This window comes from Mastigoproctus giganteus, chromosome 3 (assembly GCF_048544385.1).
Source record: "Mastigoproctus giganteus isolate SK-2022 chromosome 3, ASM4854438v1, whole genome shotgun sequence".
Classification (NCBI taxonomy): domain Eukaryota; kingdom Metazoa; phylum Arthropoda; class Arachnida; order Uropygi; family Thelyphonidae; genus Mastigoproctus; species Mastigoproctus giganteus.
In genome coordinates this window covers 105129254-105150940 of record NC_143577.1, presented here as the reverse complement: position 1 = coordinate 105150940, position 21687 = coordinate 105129254, and the positions used below count along the sequence as shown (strand labels likewise).

The 21687-nt window shown below is 37.7% G+C and overlaps 1 protein-coding gene across 1 annotated transcript in view; it reads left to right on the top strand.

Annotated features, from left to right (window-relative positions):
* The first annotated feature begins 13190 nt into the window (after positions 1-13190).
* The window catches only part of LOC150088200 (glutathione peroxidase-like), a 43162-nt gene continuing 34665 nt past the window's right edge, over positions 13191-21687 (top strand). The window contains exon 1 of the mRNA XM_090370617.1: positions 13191-13588. Coding sequence (XP_090226743.1) covers positions 13277-13588 — 312 coding nt within the window. The 5' untranslated portion in view covers positions 13191-13276. The remainder of the gene's footprint in view (positions 13589-21687) is intronic.

Sequence of the window (21687 nt, the reverse complement as noted above, 5' to 3'; positions counted from 1 at the left end):
TTTTATTTATGCTATTTTCTTCTTTATTTCTTCGTCTTCTGCTGTCCTGTCTCTTCGGCGAAAAGGAAAGGTATTTACAAGACTTTCCAGGTGATCGCCTTCCTAGTGACAAAATGACCAGAAACAACACACACGGCACAACATAACACTTACACACATTTCTGGCTTTTTACAGAGTACCAAGTGTACCAAGGCCGAGTTGAACCGACGTTGAAGTGCCATCCTACATAAGATACTATACATGTAAAAAATTATCAAATTTTTGATAATTTGATAATTTTAGCCCGTCGCAGTGACACTTTGGCGAAGGGAGCCGAGGAAAAGGTTGTTGTAATTACTTCGATATTAATCTTTACTTCTTTTTTGAAATGGTTTTGTAAAAATATTCGCCACGGATATTCTACTTGATTGATAATTTACGTGAATCACGATCTGTGATCTAAAATTACGATGTTTGTGCAATGTTTTTTTCCACTCGAAGGGGAAAATAAAAGCTATATTTTAAGAGTACTATGTACAAAAAGTTGCAATATATCTATGCAATTATAGATCCAAAATGCGAAACATTCCAAGATCCGGCAAGTAGGTCTCTATTATCACCATTACCGTGTGTGCGTGTGCGTGCGCGCGCGCGCGCGCTTAGAAAGCATAACAGCTTGTTTTTTCATTAATTTCGTGTACATGAGCCATCAGGAAACAACTGGTAAAGTTGATAAACTTGAAGGGTTTTAATCACTAACCAATGGCATGATGACAAGTAGGAAACTCTGTCGGCTGGTGATATTAATCATTTGAATAACGTGGGAAGAAATACTACTGTTATATTAAACGAGACATTAGTGAAGTAGAGTGTGGGATTGAAAAATATGCTGGCAATGTTGAAATAATTAAATGTGCACAGTCGTATAAATACAGATTTTATTTGTACTAATTAGTATTTATGTACATTAGTAATCAAATAAAATACAGATTTTATTTGATTACTAATTAGTATTTATGTACATCCTTCCCTCTGTAATTAAAAGTATGTACTATTTCTAATTAAAGATAATACCTAGTAAAACAGATAATTTAACACATCAGTAAATATTTCAAACAAATTTTTGCCAACTAAATTGAATCAAATGCATATAGTGTAATTGCTTATCTATCAATTATCCATGACACCAGGAATCCATCCTATGCTTCTTTCCGGATTAAGATTAAAAGTATCTAAACACATCTATCTCGCCCGCAGGTCTCCTGGTAATGCCATCGTTCGGCGACCACAATGAGCAACCAGCGGTACATGCGATCTCGAGATCAGAGGTGTGCAGTGTGCCTCTCTCTGCGTAGCTAGGCAGCAAACCAGACTGTCCCTTTCAACCTGATGAAAGAAGAAGTCTGCGCGCGTAGCACAGTGGTATCGTCACCGTCCTCCCAACACCGGGTGAAAAGGCCCGGGTTCGAAACCCGTCGATGACGCGAGGAACTTTAATGGACTTTTTTCACTCCGTGGGCATACTCTGGTAACGATTTTGAGGTTGTTCTGGGCTGCTATCTAGTCGGTGGAATCCAGTTGTTAGTATGCACAGTTTATCCCACCCGTTGCAGAGCAATGTATTACTAATTTTCTGCCTGGCTCCTGACCTCTATCAAGTGCAACCAGAGAGTGATTATTTTCGGGGACTTCAACCTGCACTGCCTGCTGCATCGAAGCTCCCTGATCAGTTAATTTCGGATCTGTCGAATCTCAACATCCATTGCATCTCTCTCTCTCTCTCTCTCTCTCTTGAAGAAGCCAGGTTACAGGGAACTTTTCCAGCCATAGCAGTGTTGCAGCGGTAATCAGTTCTAATTCGGCCTTTCCCTCCAATCAAAGGCCAATTGAAGCTTCTCTTATCCTCTTGGCATAGGAATGCTATAACCAACAGAACCAATCCAAACCAACTGAAAAGATCAGGAAGGCTGTCTATGATCCAAAATACTTAAAAATTGAAACGACAATGGATCTCTTTAGGCTCTACCCCCTGGCGAACTCTCAGTGAAATCGATATAGAGGAAGCTGCGTTTTGGCTTTAGAGATGGTTGTCTTTCATTGCTAGAGCAGCCATGTCAAGGGTATGCGCCATCTGCTCACATTCTGCCATACTGGTCCAGCATTCTAAGGCACCAATTTAAGGAAAAACAACGACTATATGCTCAATTCATGAGATTACCCTCAAAAAGATCATACTCAGCGTACTCAATAGCCAGGAGCACCTTCCAGAAATCCAAGAAGCAGGCTTTCAACTCTTTCATTGAGAAGGGGGTAGCCTGTGGCCACCGATCCTGGTCGGCCGATCACATCCGGTCAACAGAATCGTTAGATCTAGCCAAATGGTGTGATCATGTAACCCGGTTTTTAAAAACAGACGGTGGCGCTGCAGTCTTCCCCTGGAACAGTGCCCACTTATTAACTAATTTCGTGACGCTTGATGAAGAGGAGCTAATCAAGACCATAAACGCCTTGTCCGATAAGAAAACGATGGGAAGTGACTCTATTCCCACCTTTTGCCTTAAAGTCGCCTCCTATTTCATCAGCGATCAGCTGACGAAGTTGTAAAATAATTTTACGACAGGGAGTCGTCCCAGTTCCAAAGGTGCAAAATCCGACAACTGCTGACTACAGGCCTATTTTAATCTCCTCCCCTTTTCCCAAATGCCTAGAGAAGTGCATTACACACTCACAAAGATCAACAATAACATGCATACAGGCTCTGAATTTGAAAACCCTTCAAGCCTGGGAGCAAGGCTTGTCCTTCATGCTGTTTTTCTGGATCTAAAAGCGGCCTTTGACACAGTGCAAATTAAGCCTCTTATGTACCTCCTGAAGAACTACTGCAGTTTCACAGGTAATGCCTCGAAGCTCTTCAAAAATCTACTAACCAAGAGGTTCCTTACCTTCTAGCAAGGGAATAACTGCATCACAAAATAGGTGGAAGTCGGTATACCCCCAAGGCGGATCATTGTCAGCACTGCTATTTTCAGCGATATTTATTCCGCTGATGAATGAGATACCTACGTTTATGGCCTATGCCGACGATATTGTATGTCACCTCTTAAGCCCTGCGATCAACCCCGCAAATGTTTTTTATTTTTTATTTTTTTATAGGTCCTAGCCAGTGAAATCTCAGGAAACTAGGTGGCAGGACCTGCCAGAGTAAACTACAACTACTGGGTACCTAGGCTGCCTCCACGGGGCGAAGTGTGGGCAACGTCGCCCTCAGGGGTCTGCGGCTAAATGGCCAGAAGAACAACGGTACAGGACATCACACACCTCAATATCCATATACTTTTAAATCTCTGGCCTTTACAGTGAACTGTATCACACTACAATGTAAACTACGCGGAGATGGGGGAAACCCCTGGTGCCGTTCGACCCTAAACACACTTTACCTCCAGACCAGGCAAAGGAATTATCGAAGTCTGTTATCCTGAACAAATATCTGTTCTCTTTCTGTGGATATGTCGCCTATTTTGGGCCTAAACTTAACCCTGAAAAATCTAAATATATCACCTTCTCACCTAGAGCACAAGCAGACCTCAATCCAGCAGCCACTCTGCAGCTCTCCATTGCTGGACATGTTCTCGTCGCCACTCATTCCGTAAAATTCTTAGGGACGATAAAATTCTAATGGACGAAAAGCTCGATGTATAAGTAACAAATCCAGCAACTGCGTTCAAGGGCATTACGGGTTTTCTTTGGTATGAAACTCTATCTCTGTAGAGCGCACAAGGAAACAGTCAGAAAATTTCTCCTCTACTACTTTAGTTCTATCATCAGTTATGGTATTGAAGCTTGGCCTGCTGCTCCCATGTCCAGTCTGAAGACGCTCTGGGGTCTAGATTCTGGGTCCTAAACTGAACGAACAATTGGGCTCGCCTAACCTATACTAGCCGAGTGGGCAGGAGCGGGAGTGCAGTAGCACACGCTCTTTGAGTAGACCGCGGTTCAAGCCCCTGACTGCTGAATACGGTCTATCTGCCAACCCGCACTGGACCAGCGTGGCAGATTATGGTCAGTTTCCCTCAGCATGAATTCTTGAGGAGGCTTCCATCCTGCAGTGGGGTGATAATGGCTGCACTTTACTTTTACTTTTTACCTACACAACATCAAAATCACAGCTCTGCATAAATGTCAGATACACCCCAGCCCAGCACTTGGTATATGCGAGGAAGCTCACAATGGCACTTACTCTGTGCTACGCTGTTTTCGACTTCATCAATATCTGGGAAATCGTAGGCTGGAAAATCCCGAGTACAGCCTTCAGAAACCCTCCAGTACTCTCTGTTCTAATCTAGAGAAGCTCTCGACCTTCAAGCGGCACTTTCCGAATAGCATCATCGGCACGCTGAACTCCGCCAACATTGATTTGGATCTGTGGTCAAGAGATTCGGCCTAAGAGGATAAAAGCGCAAATCCATATTCCCGTGCCATCAACATTCCTGCAATTGTCAGCGGAACTAGTAATAACTCCCAATGAAAGATTTTCAGATTGTCTCAATGTGTTGTATCATGTTATTTAATAACTATATAATACAATATAAGCCCTGTATAATCGCTATTTCAGAAGAACCAGCTCAAATTGTAAATTAGCTTTAATTCAAATCTGATTATGTTAGTTTTATGTTGGTGAAAAAGAGCTATTAGCTCTTTCTATGTATTTGCTATGTGCCCACGTAGCTTTGCATGTACTTAATGTAAAATGTTAGTTAATTATTAGATTCCTCTGGTTGCCTCTATCGGGAATCATGTCCCTGTACATTATTAATAAAGAATTTTATTATTATTATTACGCCTAATTGAAAAATCGCCATACATCAGCTAATACAAATTGTGAGCTGACGTTCGCGATGCCTCTTGTTTGTTTGTTTGTTTGTTTGTTACAGTAATATTATTATCAGAATGGCAAATGATGCAAGAAAGCAAGCTTATAAAGCATCAGCCAAAAAAAAAAAAATAATAAATAATAAAAAATACACACTTCGCTCATCCATACCCTTGAAGAATTTGTCTAGCTCTTCCTTGAATTTATTCAAACCACCGAATTCCACAGCAGATGGGAGTTTGTTCAAACAACCAACCATCCACTAGCTGAAGGCAAACTTCCGCATATCTATCCTGCAACCATCCTACCTCAACTGGAATTTATGCCTCCCTTCTATGCGGTCTCAGCAAGAAGAAGAAGAAGAATGCCATTAACAATGCAACATCATCAATCCATTCAAGGCCTTAAACACCTCAATCAGATTCCCCGCAGATGTCTGGGCTCCAGCCGCTGAAATTTGCAGAACCGAAGCCTTTCTGGGCAAGGGCACCCTTTTGTTCCCGTCACAAATCCAGTTGCCCTTATGTGCACCTATTCTAGCAGATCTACATCCTTCCTAAAGTGAGACCTCCAGACCTATATACAGCACTCAAGTTGCCGAGTTGTTTGTTGGAGTAGGATTTATTGACGCAACAAGTTGCCGAGTAACCATGGCATTATACAAAGGGATAATTACATCTTTATCCCTGCTAGCAAAGTTTCTGTACAGCACCGACAAAACTCCAAGACCTGTCCTAGCAGCCTCTCTGCACCGTTCAGAGCAGACTGTCTGCCTGTCTGCACCGCTTTTTCCTTTTCCCACTACACTGAATGTATTACCACACAGTTGGTATGTTAACCTACGATTACCGTTACCCATAAGCAGTAGCTTGATTTATCAATGTTAAATTTCAACTGACATTTCTCAGCCCATCGATCCTGATTACTAATAACCACCCTGCCAACATTTGTGTCAACTTAGTCATTAAGCTGATGTACGTTCATTAATATCAATAATTATTGAAAGCAGCAATGGGCACAACAATGAACCCTGGGGGACCTCCACTAACAACATCAGTCCACGAAGAGCAGCACCCATTGGTAACCACTCTTTGTCTCTTCTCCGACTCAACAATCCCTTTACCCATAGCAGTAACATGCCTTTAATACCACACTGCTCAAGTTTGTATAGCAGTGGTTCATGTATAACAGTATCAAAAGCCTTCATGAAATCCAAGTATATGATATCGAAATTATATTTTGCATCCAGTTCCTTGGTCACTGCATCATAGTATTCAATCGGATTGATCAGACAATACCGCCCCTTAAAAAATTCATGCTGTGACTGTAATATAATTGCATTCCTGTATGACTGATATTATTGGATATATATATACGATTGGATTCCTGTTGATGGTCCTACATTATTTCTTTAACTAGTAACTCCAATGTTTTCCCTGGAACAGAGACGTCAAGTATTACTCATATCACTTTTTGATCTTCCTTTGTAAACTGGTGATACAATCCCACATCTCCCGTCCATAATGACCTCCCCTGAACCCAAGTATTTTCTCCTAATTATGGCTAAAGGTTTGCTGAGCTCCTTTGCTGCCTCCCTTAATATAACTGAATAGGTTCCATCCACCCCATGCGCTTTTTTATGTTTAGCTTCAATAATTTCTCTTCCAATTTTCCTCAGTTACGAGTATCACAAAATTATTTGGCTCCCTGTTAGAGGTTGATAAACTTCTGACATTCCACCCCCTAAAGAATTTCTCATGTGTGAACGTAGATGCAAAATACCTATGAAGTTTCTCAGCAACCTGAGCAGGAAAATAAACAGTTAAACCATCCACATCAAATGGACCAATGTGATTCAACCCCCTTCCTTCTACTGTTAATATAAGGAAAGAAGTCTTTGCTGCTTTTCTTTGCCAGATAATTCTTATTATCCGCCTTAGCTTGCCTAAGTGATTACAAACTAGTTTATATCTACCATAGGCTTCTGTATCACCTAATAATTTGTATTCGTCCCATGCATTTTTTTTTCTTTGCCACAAATCTCATCAATTCATCTAAATCCATTTAGGTCTAACCCTTGAATAGTACTTCCAGGTTGGTATGAAAAACCTAGTAGCTACGATGATTACTTACCTGAATGCTTTCCATTTAGAATTTGCTGTTGGCTGATAACATCATCAGTTGGTCCCACTACATGGAATTTAAAAACTGTCTGAAACCACAATAGTCACCCTTACAAATGCAAAAGCCCTTCCCTTTACTGTTGAAATTAATTATGTCTTTAATTTAATTTCACATCAGTACACTGTGATCACTGCTACCCAGTGAGTCTTTTACCTGCAGATTCTTAGTGCATGAAGAATCACTGCTGATAACCAGATCTACCGCTTGCTCTTGCAGCCTCTCTAACATGCTGCTGTAGAAAACAGTCATGCAAGAAATCTACAAAGGTATTGCTAATGTGTGAATTACCAACCCAAAAATTCCGGTCAACATCTGGAAAGTAATATTCCCCCATGAAAAGACATTCTGATTTACTGGTTCACTCTATTTCTCTGTATAGCTGTTTGTTATACACTTCACATATGTCATTAGGCCTATAACACATTCCTACTCCAAGTTTTTTTTTTTTTTTCCTCAGTGCTTATATCACACCAAACTGACTCAACGTTACACTGGTGGTCACCCATGTCGACTGAATGACCTTAGATTTATATACTTCTTAACTAAGATCATAACGCCTACACCCCTCCTATCCTTCCTGTATACACTGTACTCTCCATATTCAAATTCAGCATTGCCTGTATCTAAAAGTAACACCATGGCTCCGTTATTCCTACAATGTCTGCATTTGATGACTTAATCAGTATCAAATTCATCAAATTTATTTTCCTACCCTATGAGCCTTGCACATTCTCTTCAGGGCCGATTTGATTGCCACGGCTCTTAACATGTATTCCCTCCTATCGTGTCTGGGTAGAATTGCAGACATTTTGTAATTCAATCTTAACTGGCGACTTTTTCCCTGTACCTTTTAAGTAAGTCCTCCCTCGGATCTCATACTATTAATATAATTAGTGCCAATGTGTACAACAATATCACGTTTTGTCCCTGGCAGACATACCCTTATGTTATTCCACCTATCATTCTTTCCCGTTTCCCTGACAATAGAGTCACTGACAATAACTACCTCCTGTGGAATCAGCGCATTCTGCCTTGGGGATTGCTGCTGTGTTGCGTGATGAACAAGTGTTAGTTCTGGCGTTGAGTTTGGCAGCTGAGAGCTTGTTGGGCGCCCCATTTTAATTCTTTTGAGGGCAATCAACCTAATCTTCAAACTCTCATAAACGTCCATCATAACGCTGAGTTGGTGTCTAATTTCTTCACACTCACTGCACCAAACACATCCCCCTTCGCTGCATCATGTCCTGTTTCACTTCAATTATATTGATCCACTCTAGAATCGATATAATTGATTAATTGACAATGCTACATTATGATAATGGATTCCTAAATGCGATAATAATATATTACGCTATCAAGTTTATGTTATACCTTATGCTTTCAAGTTCATGTTATACGTTACACTATGCCGTTCGGAGAGTTTTAAATTAGTGATATCCTTATTAAAAGTAAAATTTCTTAGCTAAAAATATGCTAAATTCGGTGATTAGAATCCCCTACAATTCCAATGCACTATTAGTTACTTGCTACGGTACTCGCACCATTGGTACTTCAGCGATTTAGGCCATATTGTGCCTTATGTTTTATACAGGAAATTGCGTGTGTTCTGTGGTCGATTTGCCTGTTTTCTGGAAGAAAAAACATTCTATACTTGCTTGAGACCGACTAACTCAGCCACGTTGTGAAAAAGGCCCATAAAAATTCCATCCGTCATCGACGGGATTTGAACTCGGGCCCTTTAATGCCTCAACTGTTACTGACTTGAAACACTGATTATTAACACTTATTCTATCGATATTAACGGCCTCCGTAGCCGAGTGGTCAGGAGCGGGAGTGCAGTAGCACACGCTCTTTGAGCGTGTGCTACTGACTGCTGAATACGGTCGATTTGCCAACCCGCACTGGACCAGCGTGGCAGATTATGATCCATTTCCCTCAGCATGAATTGAATTGTTGAGGAGGCTTCCATCCTGCAGTGAGTTGATAATGGCTGCACTTTACTTTTTTTTTTTACTATCGATATTTTTTATAGAGAAATTAAATATTCACTGAACTTTTTTTTTTTTTTTTTTTGAGAATTCTGTATTATACGCCATATACCCGTATATCTAATATTTTTGCGTGTGTTCTTCCACGCTGGTCCAATGCGGGTTGGCAGATCGATTTGAATAAAGCAGGATATAGTATTCAGTCATTATTGAAGGCCGCTTTTCAATTTTAATGTAATTTTATTTTATTTCTTTTTCCTTTTTATTCTTTTATTTCTATTTATTTCATAAATAAATAAAATTTTATACGAAAAAGAACCAGCTATTTTAACCCTTGTTTTCCGGGGATGTCCTTTCATTCCAGATCAATATTATAAACCACTCATATCCTTCTTAATCTTTTATAGATTTTGAAGTAATTTGAATATTTAAACAATGAAGGACTACTGAATATACGTCATATTATACCACTGAATGTATCCTACACACCTTTTATGCTTGACTGTGGCTCTTTTTTTATTTCAGTTGTTTGTTTCATATAAATTTTATGCTTGGATCCAAAAATTTCAAAATTTGGATTCATCCGTCCATGGTATGCTTTTCCACTGTTGGTGGCCCAACGTTGGTGGCCCAAGCCAACCGTTTCTTTCGATTTTCCGGTTTTAATAAGGGTTTTCAGACCACTACACAACCATGAAAACCTGCCTGTTTAAGACGAAGATACTGGAGTTTCTTTATTCCTATTTGAACTCATCTCGAATTGCAGGTGCAGTAAGTCGTCGACTGCGTTTAGAAATCAGTGTTATGATCTTCTCTTGTGCATCCGTTTTATGCGCAGTAGACCTGATCGTGGTTTGTACTTTAAACTGCCAATCTGCTTGAATCGTCAAATGGTAGCTTGTACACCTTTAAATAAAACGCTTCGTTTTTTGCCAATATTTCTCATGGAATAACTTTCTTTTACAACAAGACAGAATTATAATAGCACCCAGTTCCTTATTTCTTGCCATGTTTTTTTTTTTTTTTTTTCTGTTTATACTCCGGCACCACAACTAAGTCAGTAGAGTTTACAATAAATCGTCAATAAAAATATTTATCATATTTAGTAGTCACGGGCTTGAACCCCCGTCCACTCAAGGAACGCGTGCCATGCACTCTCGTTCCTGACCACTCGGCTACCTCAGGCCTCACAAAGCCAACAAAACTTACATCAAATACGCTTTCTGAATTATGGGTGTTCTATTTTATAAGTTACAGCTCTTATTACTCTTCAATTTATACTATTGCAAATCACTCTAGAATCATTGACAGTCTTCTATAATATTATTACATATTCCCAGTCTCTAGAATATTCTACAATCATCTACAATGTTCAGGAATCTTCCACAATGTTTTACCACATTCAAGAGTCTTCTATACCTTTCTGAAATGTTCTTGAATATTCTAGAAATGTCTTAAATATTATTTAAGTTTTTTCATTTTTATATATAATTGAAAAAATTTCAATAAAAATTGGTTAACAAGTTGGTCCTATTTTAACAAAAAATTAAAATTAAGAAAAATGAAACGTGATTCATTTTCAGAATCACGGGAATATGCATAAAGCAGTTAAAACGATTTTGTAATTACACTGATGAGAACAAACCAATTTTTTTTTTAAAATTAATAAATTGATTTGAATTTTAATTGATTTTAAAGTGATTTTAATAAATTGACTAATTAATAAATTGATAAATTTGTCCATAGCTTCTTCTTATTGTAGAAATATGTGCTAGAAAGGTTTAAAATTACTCCATTTAAGCAGTTCATGACAGCTCCAAACTATACTGACGACTTCTACGCATGGTGGTATATCTACGATCCATATAATTTTATGCTATCAACAAAATGATAGCCAGTGAAACCAATATGTTAACATACAGCCATTTTGGTCCAGTGGGTTGTGAATTTGCCTCAGAAATATTGGGCGCGGGTTCGAATGCTCCTCCGGTAAGCGTATTTGGATTGCCTTTTTCTTTAATGCGAGGTATAAAATAGTGCAATATGATTTCAGAAATCAAATGGCCTTAAAACAGAATGCATACTACTGCACTGTGAACTAGTACTTGTGAGTGTCTTGCATAATGAATGATTTTATACGTTGAAAATATAGAATAATGACATGTAGAACAGTGGATTTTATCAAAGGAACATACATAAATTTCCCACCTGCACTGCTTTTTTAAAGTCTGGCTAGCCTATTTTCCCTCTGCCATTTACGGTCGACAACCCTCGGAAAAATATTCACAAAGTTCATGATTTTGAAAATTCCGGATTTAAGGTTACATACATACATACATACATTTATGATAAAATAATAAAATAAAAAGTAATAGAAATATTTGGAATCATTACAAGAATAAAAAGATTTGGTACAATTGTGAATTTAAACATTAGATTTCAAAACAAAACAATGCAAGAATTTCAATATACAGAAGAATATAGGTTAATCTAGAAAAAAGGCTAGGTAGGTACAATTTTAATCAACATGAAAATGCTTCATAGATAGGTTCTATGAACAATAAAAAATTATTAAAAAACTGTATTAGTATTAGCAGTGGAAATGATGCAAGAAAGCAAGCTTATACAGCATCATCCAAAAAAAAAAAAAAAAAAGACACCCCCCCCATTTCACCTATTCATTCCCTCCAATAGTTTGTATAGTTCTTCCTTGAATTTATTTAAACTATCAACTTCCACAACAACGGATGGAAGTTTGTTCCAACAATCAACCAACCGTTGGCTAAGCGCAAACTTCCGCATATCTATTGTGCAACCGTACTTTCCTCAATTTGAAACTGTGCATCCTCGTATGTGGTCTGAGCAAGAGGAAGAATCCCATCAGCATTGATGCTTACTCAATCTATTCAAAGCCTTAAACATCTCAATCAGGTCACCTCTCAGGTGCCTAGTCTCCAGACGCTGCAATTTACAAAACTGAAGCCTTTCTTGGTAAGAGCACCAAGAAAACTTCAGCTCACCAATCGCGCTGCCCTTCTCTGTACTCATTCCAGCAGCTCCAGATCCTCCATAAAAAGGAGGCTCCCAAACCTGTATAAGCAGCATTCTCAAAGCTTTTATTACGAGTGCAGCGCTGGCCCAAGTACAAGTTTCAATATGATGCGGGTTAACCACCTGTTTAGAGCTGGCCATGTGTGTTCATGTGCCTATTCTCCTGTTGATGATTTGCGACAAGAAAAAGCCGATTCAGAATCAACAACAATATGCAAACTGTGGAAATGATTATCGACAAGGCTATAGTCGTTACAAGAAAATAGAGGATAAAACATAATGTTAAATACTCATGGCAACAGTGATTAATCAAGAGCTGAGGATATACGCTATTTGCTTGGAGAAAGTAAAAAAAAAATAATAATAAATAAAATAATAAATAAAAATACAAGATATGCAAGTATACTACGGTATATCTTCCATTACTGCCCTGATCAGCGACCATGATAGCTACACTTTTCTTTTTTTTCTTTTTTTTTTACCCTGCAGTCCAAAAAAATATTTTTTTGCAGTTCAAAACGATTTTATTTGAACACGCACAAAAAAAAAAAAATAAAATAAATAAAATAAGAGCAGTGTTTCGAACAATTCCTCAAAAATACTTTTAGATTATTCACGTTGTTTTAAAATTTCTTGGTCCGACTATGCATCAATTAATATGGATTTTAAACGATAACTATGGGACACAAATTTTTGAATTAATTTATATTAAAATTAAAATACAATTATAAGCTAATTTGTAAAAGTTGGAAAAACTTGTCAAAACAGTTTGTAATATCAAAGGTCGATATTGAAATACTTAAATATTCCTTTAATCTTTTATGATTTTTTTTAAGAATCAAGATTGTTTAAAAGAACGGATAACAATGTACATGTTAATTAGTCTGTACTTTCACATTTAGTTATTTTATTATTATTATTTTTTATTTATTTATTATTATGTTTTTTTGACCCTGAAATTTCTGATAGTAGTTGGCGTTTGCTTTATCAGGATTACGCAGTCCGCTTTACTGCTCCTGTTTGTGTACTTAAAAGATATGTACACACATACTGGTTCTGTCACGCATGCGTTTAACTACGGCAGGATGTCGCTACTGACATAAAAGGAGCACTTCTCGACAGACTACTTAGATTAACTTCATAGCGTAGAAGGAACCAGAAGAGTAAAATAGTCAGAGCAGGCGTGCAAATCTATTCCCCAAAATGGGGTGGAAAGAACTTTTTTTTATTTGGGGGATGTTTTTGAGTCCTCCTGAGATCGTTAACAGTCAGTCTGCCACTAGCAGACCCTGCTTTCAGTCTCAGTTTAGTGAGGAGTCAATATATAACTACACGGTTCCAGATCTATTAGAAACTAAGAACGTCAGTCTTTCTCGCTACCAAGGCAAGGTAGTCCTGATCGTGAATGTGGCCACCTACTGAGGGTTCACATGGCACTATCACCAACTGAATGCACTGCAAGATGCTTATGGGGAGTTTGTTATTCTAGGATTCCCTTGCAACCACTTCTCCATGGTAAGCTAACATTATATATACATTTTTTTTTTTTTTTTTAACTTTTGATTCTCCCCGAGTGGAACCATAATATTCGTACTATTATGAGAGTAAGTTCATCACGAAATGGGGTAAAAAAAATTCTAAATGATCATTAAAGATGCTTTCCAAAACTGGAATGTATTTTGCCAATTTAATTGAATTCAATTGCTTTCAAAAACGTCCATTATTTATTTATTTATTATTATTTTTTTATTTAACCAAAATTCAAAGTAAGAAATGTGCGTGTATTGCTTAATGGCGTATGCAAGTATACCGTTTATGCTACTAAAATGTCTACTGTAACTGAAAAATTCCCAGTGCCTTTCTAGAGTTTCATTCTGCCTTTAGCACTTTACAGGTAACTACCCATTTACAATACTAATAAAAAAAAAAAAAAATATATATATATATATATATATAACAGACTAAAATCCGGCTGTCTGAGAGGCGCCGAATTTTTGAGGTGTGCCTAGTGTCGAATAGTTTTGGAAAAGCATATTTAAAATGAATATCCAGCATTGACAACTGACTCTATTTACATCTGTAAGCGTTTATATTGCCCGAAAGGTAGTCGTTAAAATTTATTAACTATCTGTCTAATATCAACAAATAACAATAAAGCACAATTAAATATTATCAAATTATCAATGGATGTGCTTCAGAGAAAAAATATACTTTTTCAATGAAGAATAAGAAAAAAATAACTATTTTCTTCAGGAATAATTATTGTGCATTACATTTTGCTTTTAATAATGTACTGTGGTGAAACTAACTGAATTACTCAATTTTTCGCACGTAATTACAAAGAAATATCACTTTCTTCGTTATTACGTGCATTTCGTTTTTGTCGCAATTAACACTATAGTTGAAAGAAAAACAAGGCGCTCAAGGTCAATCATTAGGCATTCTCTACCGTAGTGCTGGTATGGTGTGGAAAGCCTAGTGAGTGACTCTGAGCCGCCCATTGTTTTTCTCCCTGCTTTATCGCACTTGATGATTTGTACTGGTTAGTTATAATGGCATAAAAAAAAATAAATAATTGGTTGTGGGGAATTAAGTCTACTGTTCGTGCGCGTCAGTAAGTCGCTATTTATGAAAGAAATTAACCTTTGGTTTAGTTAAGCATATATTTTTCCCAACTGTACACCACTGGATACTTTTAATCTCTCTTGCTCTCAGCTGTCCTAAAGTTACGTTAAAGTCATCTGGTCAAGCATAACACTAAAAATGAGAAATTCCAAGTTATAATACAGCTAAAGTTATGTGGCTTTAGAGAAATAAGATGTTTGTAGGCCTATCATGCCTTCACCTGATTTTCCCGCCAATAGGAGTTAAACTGCATTGATAATGAAACGGTCTTAATTTTCACAGCAGAACAAACTTGCCTTTATAAGGAGTGTCCTGGTATTGCACTACTTTCAAACAGCTGGCCACACCAAAAGTTAAATTGACATGTTTAAAAAATGAGGCTGCTATATGTTTAGGATTAACTGGTTCTTCGTCAGATAGCTGGTTTCTAGTGATAACACTCAGCCAATGGAGATAATTTTTTGCTATATTATAACTTTGAAAACTTCATTTCTTTTACTACATAGCCATTCAAATTGAAGAACTTCTTTACAATTGTTTTGTTCTACGTCTTTCCATATTGACAGACAGATCATCTATCTGATGACGTGTCAGCTGGTTCTGAAACACGCTGTCATAGCAGTCTCATCTTTTAAATAAATGGTCGATTAGCCTTTTAGCGACACATCTGTTTGAAAGTAGTGCAATTCGTTGCAAGGGCAGGATTATTATATTGTGAGAATTAATAGTCATACTTCTCACAATATTGCACTATTTATGCGAATAGCAAGATTTACAGAACAACAGCACTGCAAACATCTTATAAAAAAATATTCACCCTTTTTTTACATGAATTCTTAAACACAAATGCGATCTCGATACGAGTGCCTGATGCTTTCCTACTATTTCCAGATTTTAAAATGTTGATTTTTTTTGTAAAATGTACTGAATTTTACAGAGTTCACTATATATATATATATATATATATATATATATATATAGTAAACTGTAAAATTCAAGGAAAAAGCTTCAATCAATAAACAAAGAATGTTTCAAAAATACTAGGCCTAAAACTGGATGAAAAGCAACTTTACATAAACGGCCGCTGTAGCCGAGTGGGCAGACTTTAGTGGGTTTTTGTGTACATATACCTACTGACGAACTACAGTGCCAGTTCTTATATTCTCTCTCTCTCTCTGTCTTGTGAATTCCTCTGCGTGCATGGTAGACCCGGAGTTCATACTCTGGGTCGACCACCAAACATTTATTTTTTTAATTTTCTTATTAAAATATCTTTATAGGTAAAGAAAAAAAATCTAATACAGAAGTACCTAAAATTTACTGATTAAATAAAGCGAATATAATAAAGAATAATTAAAAGTAACTTAATCATTCAGGACCTACGAGAATATTTTTTGTCATTCAAATAGAGGGGAAAAGCTCAGAAAGGATCTGACTAATAATGATTGATTAAGTGGAGCCTGAGGTAAAATGGGCTCTTTTCCCATATTAGTCCGGTATGTTATTTCAAATCTGGACGGGTTTCGAGTTTTCGTGACAGTCACTTTTAATTTAATATTAGATAATACCGAGTCGTTTAAACATTGACTACGATTGATTAACCTGTAGTGTAATTTTAACCTCTATTTCCTAATGATCAGTAACAATTTCACTACATTAGCTATTTTCCCTCATTAGTAATGGTTAAACTCGACGTTATCGGTTTAATCTCATGGAAAAATTAAACATTGCAAGATTAATTATAATTATGCTTCTACGAATACTGACCAATATGCTGGTTGAAAAACCCATTATAAACAGGAGGAGAGGGGACCTGCTCCCACTGCGCGCCGAGGATGCACATTTTTCTTCTTTTTTTTATGAGAGGCGTTTTGTTTTTCAGAGGTACTTTCATAAGAACAACACGCCTTCGGTCTTTGATATTAAATATATATTAATTTATAAAAGTATGTACACTCATAGCTTAATTAGGCTTAATTATGTTAAATCTGTTTATTTGCGCTTGTTCTGGAAGATGGTGTGGGTGTAATTTGTAAAATATTTTAGAAGGAGGTCAAGGTATAAAATTTTAGAAACCTTCAATATAGGCTAATTGCAATCTCCATTGAAGAAGCATTTAAGAATTCTTCCAATCTCCGACGGGATTCGAACCTAGTGACAATGACAAACCCGGCATGCTGCCACTAAGGGTACATTATAGATGATATTACTACAAGAACTTTCAAAATGTAAACTTTGAAATTTACTTTGTTGTTGCCATTTCTTCTTTGGCTATAATGATGTGATGGCAACTGAACGCAGAGTCAAGGATAAGAGAAATATAATATTTTCCTTAAATGCAATTTCAAGGAAAATTAGCTATTGTTCTTCCTTCCAAAGAAATTTCGTCTCAGTTGAAATCGTAATTTCAAGGAAATTTTGACGTTCTTCTTAGGGCGTTTCACTCGGAGCTGCAATCCCCTAGAAAAAGTTCAGTTTTCGTATTTTTCCTTTTCCATCACTGTTTAATGTTCCTATTATACTTCTTTATTTTCTTTCCGATTTATCTGTTTGCTTTTCTTCTCTCTGGGAGTACTCATTTATCTTCCACGCCCTCTGTTCCATTTACATTGGAATCATACATCCAGTGATTCTCCCCCAAGTACTTCGGCATCATGTTTGTTGTAATACTTAAATGAATTACTTAATTTCGTGGATGGACATGCTCCTGATTACATTTAGTACGATTAAGAAATATGAAAATAAAGTGCAGGCCTGTAAAGGTGATCTATTGCGGCGGTTAGCTCAATCATTTCACACGAAAAGATGAAACACACATATGAGGGGGAATGGTTCTGTGTCATGTAGGAAAAATCCCTGTCTCATGAATTAAACATTCCCAATTTAACAAGTTGCAACATGGTGAAGAAATGGAGATCTAACTGATACTAAACCCAAAAAAGAGTGGAGGTTCTCCTTGGTTTTCACTCCACTTTAAAGGAGGATCGGAATAAATACCACTAGCTTTCTGCCAGAAATTAGTAGAACGTCTACACACTGAAAACAGTCGTTACGATTAAAGGTGACCAACGTGTAATTTAATTTCTTTGAATAAATATATGTTTTGATCATAACTACGTGTGCTATAACTTTTGGTACGGCAGTGTAAACAATAGGTTAAACATATTAAAATACAACTATATGAAACAGATACAATACGGTATATTCTAATAAAAAGTCACAGTGGTGCAGATTGCGAAAAACTAATATAATAATAAATTTTTAATAATTAAGAGATAAACGGCTGAGTCAAAAAGAAAATATAGCTGAAACAGCTGCACAACGGACATGAGTCTCATTTTACAAATTCATGTTCTCACACATACACCTAAAATAATATCAGAACAAATTTGATGTTACCACAAACATTCACCCTTACAAGTAGCAGCAGTATCAATTCACAAAAAAAAAAAAAAAAAAGCTGAGAGAGAGGCAGTAACGACAAGTTACTTCTGTGAACATGCATGTGTTCCAACAGTCGGCGTAACTACAGAGGAGTTATGTTGGTGGGATGGTAATTCCTTTTAATTTGAGGACGTTTCGCCGGTAATTTTGTTTTCAGCAAATTGAAAAAAAAAAAAAAAAAAATCTGAATCCATTTATTTTTGCTTCACTGCTGACAATTGTTCAAATGAGAGAAAACAGTTTTTTAGCGAGATTAGTCCCTTGTTGACGTGCCCTAAGAGAGTCGTTCTGGAATTCTCCACGCACAGATTTCCAAAAAATATTACGCTGCTGGAAACGACACCTGAGAGCATCTTGATAAAGGTTACAATCATTAATTTTTTTTTTTTTTTTTTTTCAAGCAACTGTTTGGCTTTGAGCAATTATTGCCTCCACACGCAATTTACCGACATTTTATATGGCACAATTTGACCTAAGTTGCTGATGTGCCTAAAACCCTACAACAACAACAACCAATCATGTTCCAGACCTACCCACCAGAAATCAAGGGACCAAATAGATAAGAGAAACGCGTGCGCATCGAAATATAAGTGATGAACAGTTGTCATAACAACTGGAAAGACGTAAACTTACTTGGTTTTGCATTAGCAACATACCCTTGTGTAGGAATGGACGGGTCGGTGATATTCGTGAAGGCTCCAAATCCGGAACAGTCGATATAACATTGTAGTTCGCACACGTGGCAATCAGCTTTTGAGTGTCTTCAAGGAAAAATAGGTCAGCGTAGAGGTCTCTCAAACTTTGAAAGTGAATGATTGTGGGGAGCAAGACATGCAGGTGCCAATATCTTGCCAACAGTTAATATTGTTAAGTGCATCTGTTCTGTGGTATCACGAATCTATCGTGACTGACTCAACAGCAGTCCAACAACCATCCAACGGTCACATGCGGCACAACCACGTGTGATCGACGCCCGTGGTAAGCGTTGGATCTTTTGTCTCGTAGCATAGCAGCAATGCAGCACGGTGGCCCAGCTAACCACCCAGTACGACATAGCAACAGCAAGACCAATATCCGTTTGTACTACTGAACTGGACATTAGCTCGTACATGCTATGGCAGTTGAGCGGCCACGGGTACCCATGCTCACACAAGAAACTGCATCTTGTATGGACACGTCAGCACCAATACTGGACCACCGACAAATGGAAATCTGTCGCCTGGTCTAATGAATCCCATTTCCAACTCTATCATGCTGATGGGCCTATCAGCATTTGGAAAAATGCAACCCAAGGCCATGGCACTTGGATGCATTGCTGGCGTTCGGTCAGACTGGAGGAGAATGGTGTTATGGTTTGGGGACTGTTTTTGTGGCATGCCCTGGGTCCACTGATCACCGTTATTCAAGGGCCCGACGGGGAAGCCTAGCTTTCTATCGTCGCCGACAAAGTACACCTGATGACAGTGTATCTAGAAAATTCTGGCATCTATCAACGAGATAACGCGCCATTACACAAAGCCTGGCAGATTGCTAACTAGCTTCAGAAACATGATAATGAATTATCCGTCCTCCCATGGCCGTCCAGCTCACCAGTTGTCAACCCAAATAAGCAAGTTTGGGTTCCTGGAAAAGGACTTTCGAGGCTACAACCATCTATTTGACAATGTGCGGGCATTACTGGACACATTGTGTGACATACGGATAGCACTACCACAGGACATTGTGCGACACCCTGTGGAGTCCATGCCAAGATGCAGACTATATTACAGGCAAAACGTGGCCCACATACCGGGTAAGTATCGCTAATGTAACGCAAGCTTAGTATAAATAATACAAGGAATCACGACATCGCACAACATTACAATTCCTGATGTTCATTTTATATCTTTGTTGAATATAAGAAGTCACGCCTCTGCTACCGATCACATCCCAAACAGAACTCTGACTTAGTAAAACCACCGATTGCCATTCTTCATTCCAGCTGGTTTGCACCACTGAGGTACATATGATGTGTTTTGGGAGAGGGGAATGACGAAATGCACAGGATAATTGCAATTTTGCTTTTTCGATCGTATACTAATGGTGTTCCTTGATACTGGTATTCTTAAGGTGAATGAACACCTTTTCTAATACTGTTTCAGAGAAGCAAATCTGTCAGCAGCAGTTAACCAATGAATCCGGCTCTCATTCTCTGATGTTTGTTCGTCTGCTTTGGAACACAGAAGTTGACACCAGCGCGTGTTCTGCTATCCGTTGGTAGCAACTACGCTATATATATCACCAACTATTATATTAGGCCACCCGAATATTTAAATTCATATGCCGTGCTGTGTGTGTCTTATGTCTGTTAATTACCTGATCACTCCAATAGTTCCATATTCTGCTTAGCCTGTTTGATATTGAGCCTTGGGCCCCGCACAGGGTAAGCTCTCGCCTATAATTAGAATGGTATCACACATCCTGCACATACCCTGGTGAAATATTGAAATCCGTTTTAATGATCAGCCAACCTGGTTGTTCTCCAGTCAACCACAAGACCTCATAACCTTGCTCCTCGATTTGTAACCAATTTAACAGTCTTCAAAATACCTGGACGGCGAATTCTTGAAAAGATTTGAAATCCGCCTACAAAAAAAAAAAAAAAAAAAAATGCCCAGTCCACTCTTACCGCTCTGTTTGTATATTGGCTGCCACATAACAGTTACAATGAAGGTGTAAACTCCTCCAGCTAGTGTTAGGTTGTATCGGAATATACAGTACTCATAAAAAGAAACTTTGTACTTAAATTATCAACAGGACTCGCACTTTAAGGATTATACTGATCCAACTGGGGGCATTGTCATATATAATAATTCAGTTGCATGTAGTAACAATATCGGACAAAGCATTTAAAAATTATTAACAAAAATATCTGGACATTAAGGACATCGAAATGTCTAGATATATAACTTATAAATTGCAGACCACGTATACATAAACAGAAATCATAATGGAATCTTTTCAGATAACAGGGTTGGGAGTTTATGAAGGAAGTGAAGCAAATCTACGAGACCTACACGCTCCGCTTGCTGATTTTAAAGCACTGTTGGAATTGTTTTGAACCTGACGTTTAGTTCTTTCAAAACCTATCAAATGTTTTTAAAAATGCAGGTTCTAAAACAGTTATTTGAACACCTTGTCCAGTTCTAAAAATCCCCTAAAAGCATTCCAGACAGCTTCTTAAAACTTGCTTTAGAAAGTCCCGAGTCCCATTAAAGATTGAATAGTTGCTTCAACGAGATAATATGCCATCGCATTCTTCGCTACTTGTACACAGTTTTTGTGGCCAAAAATGAATCGTGTGACTTCGTTACCTAATGGGGCAAAAGTGCACCATTAAGTAATGAAGCTGAAAAAACAAAAACAAAAACAAACAAAAAAAAAACCTGGACGGATACAGATTTGATTACGTGCAAACAAAGAGAATACGACAGATCAGTTCTCGCGATTTCGAAATCAGCATTTCCAGAAATGCTTCCAAGAGTAGGAAATTCGTTAGGCTAAGT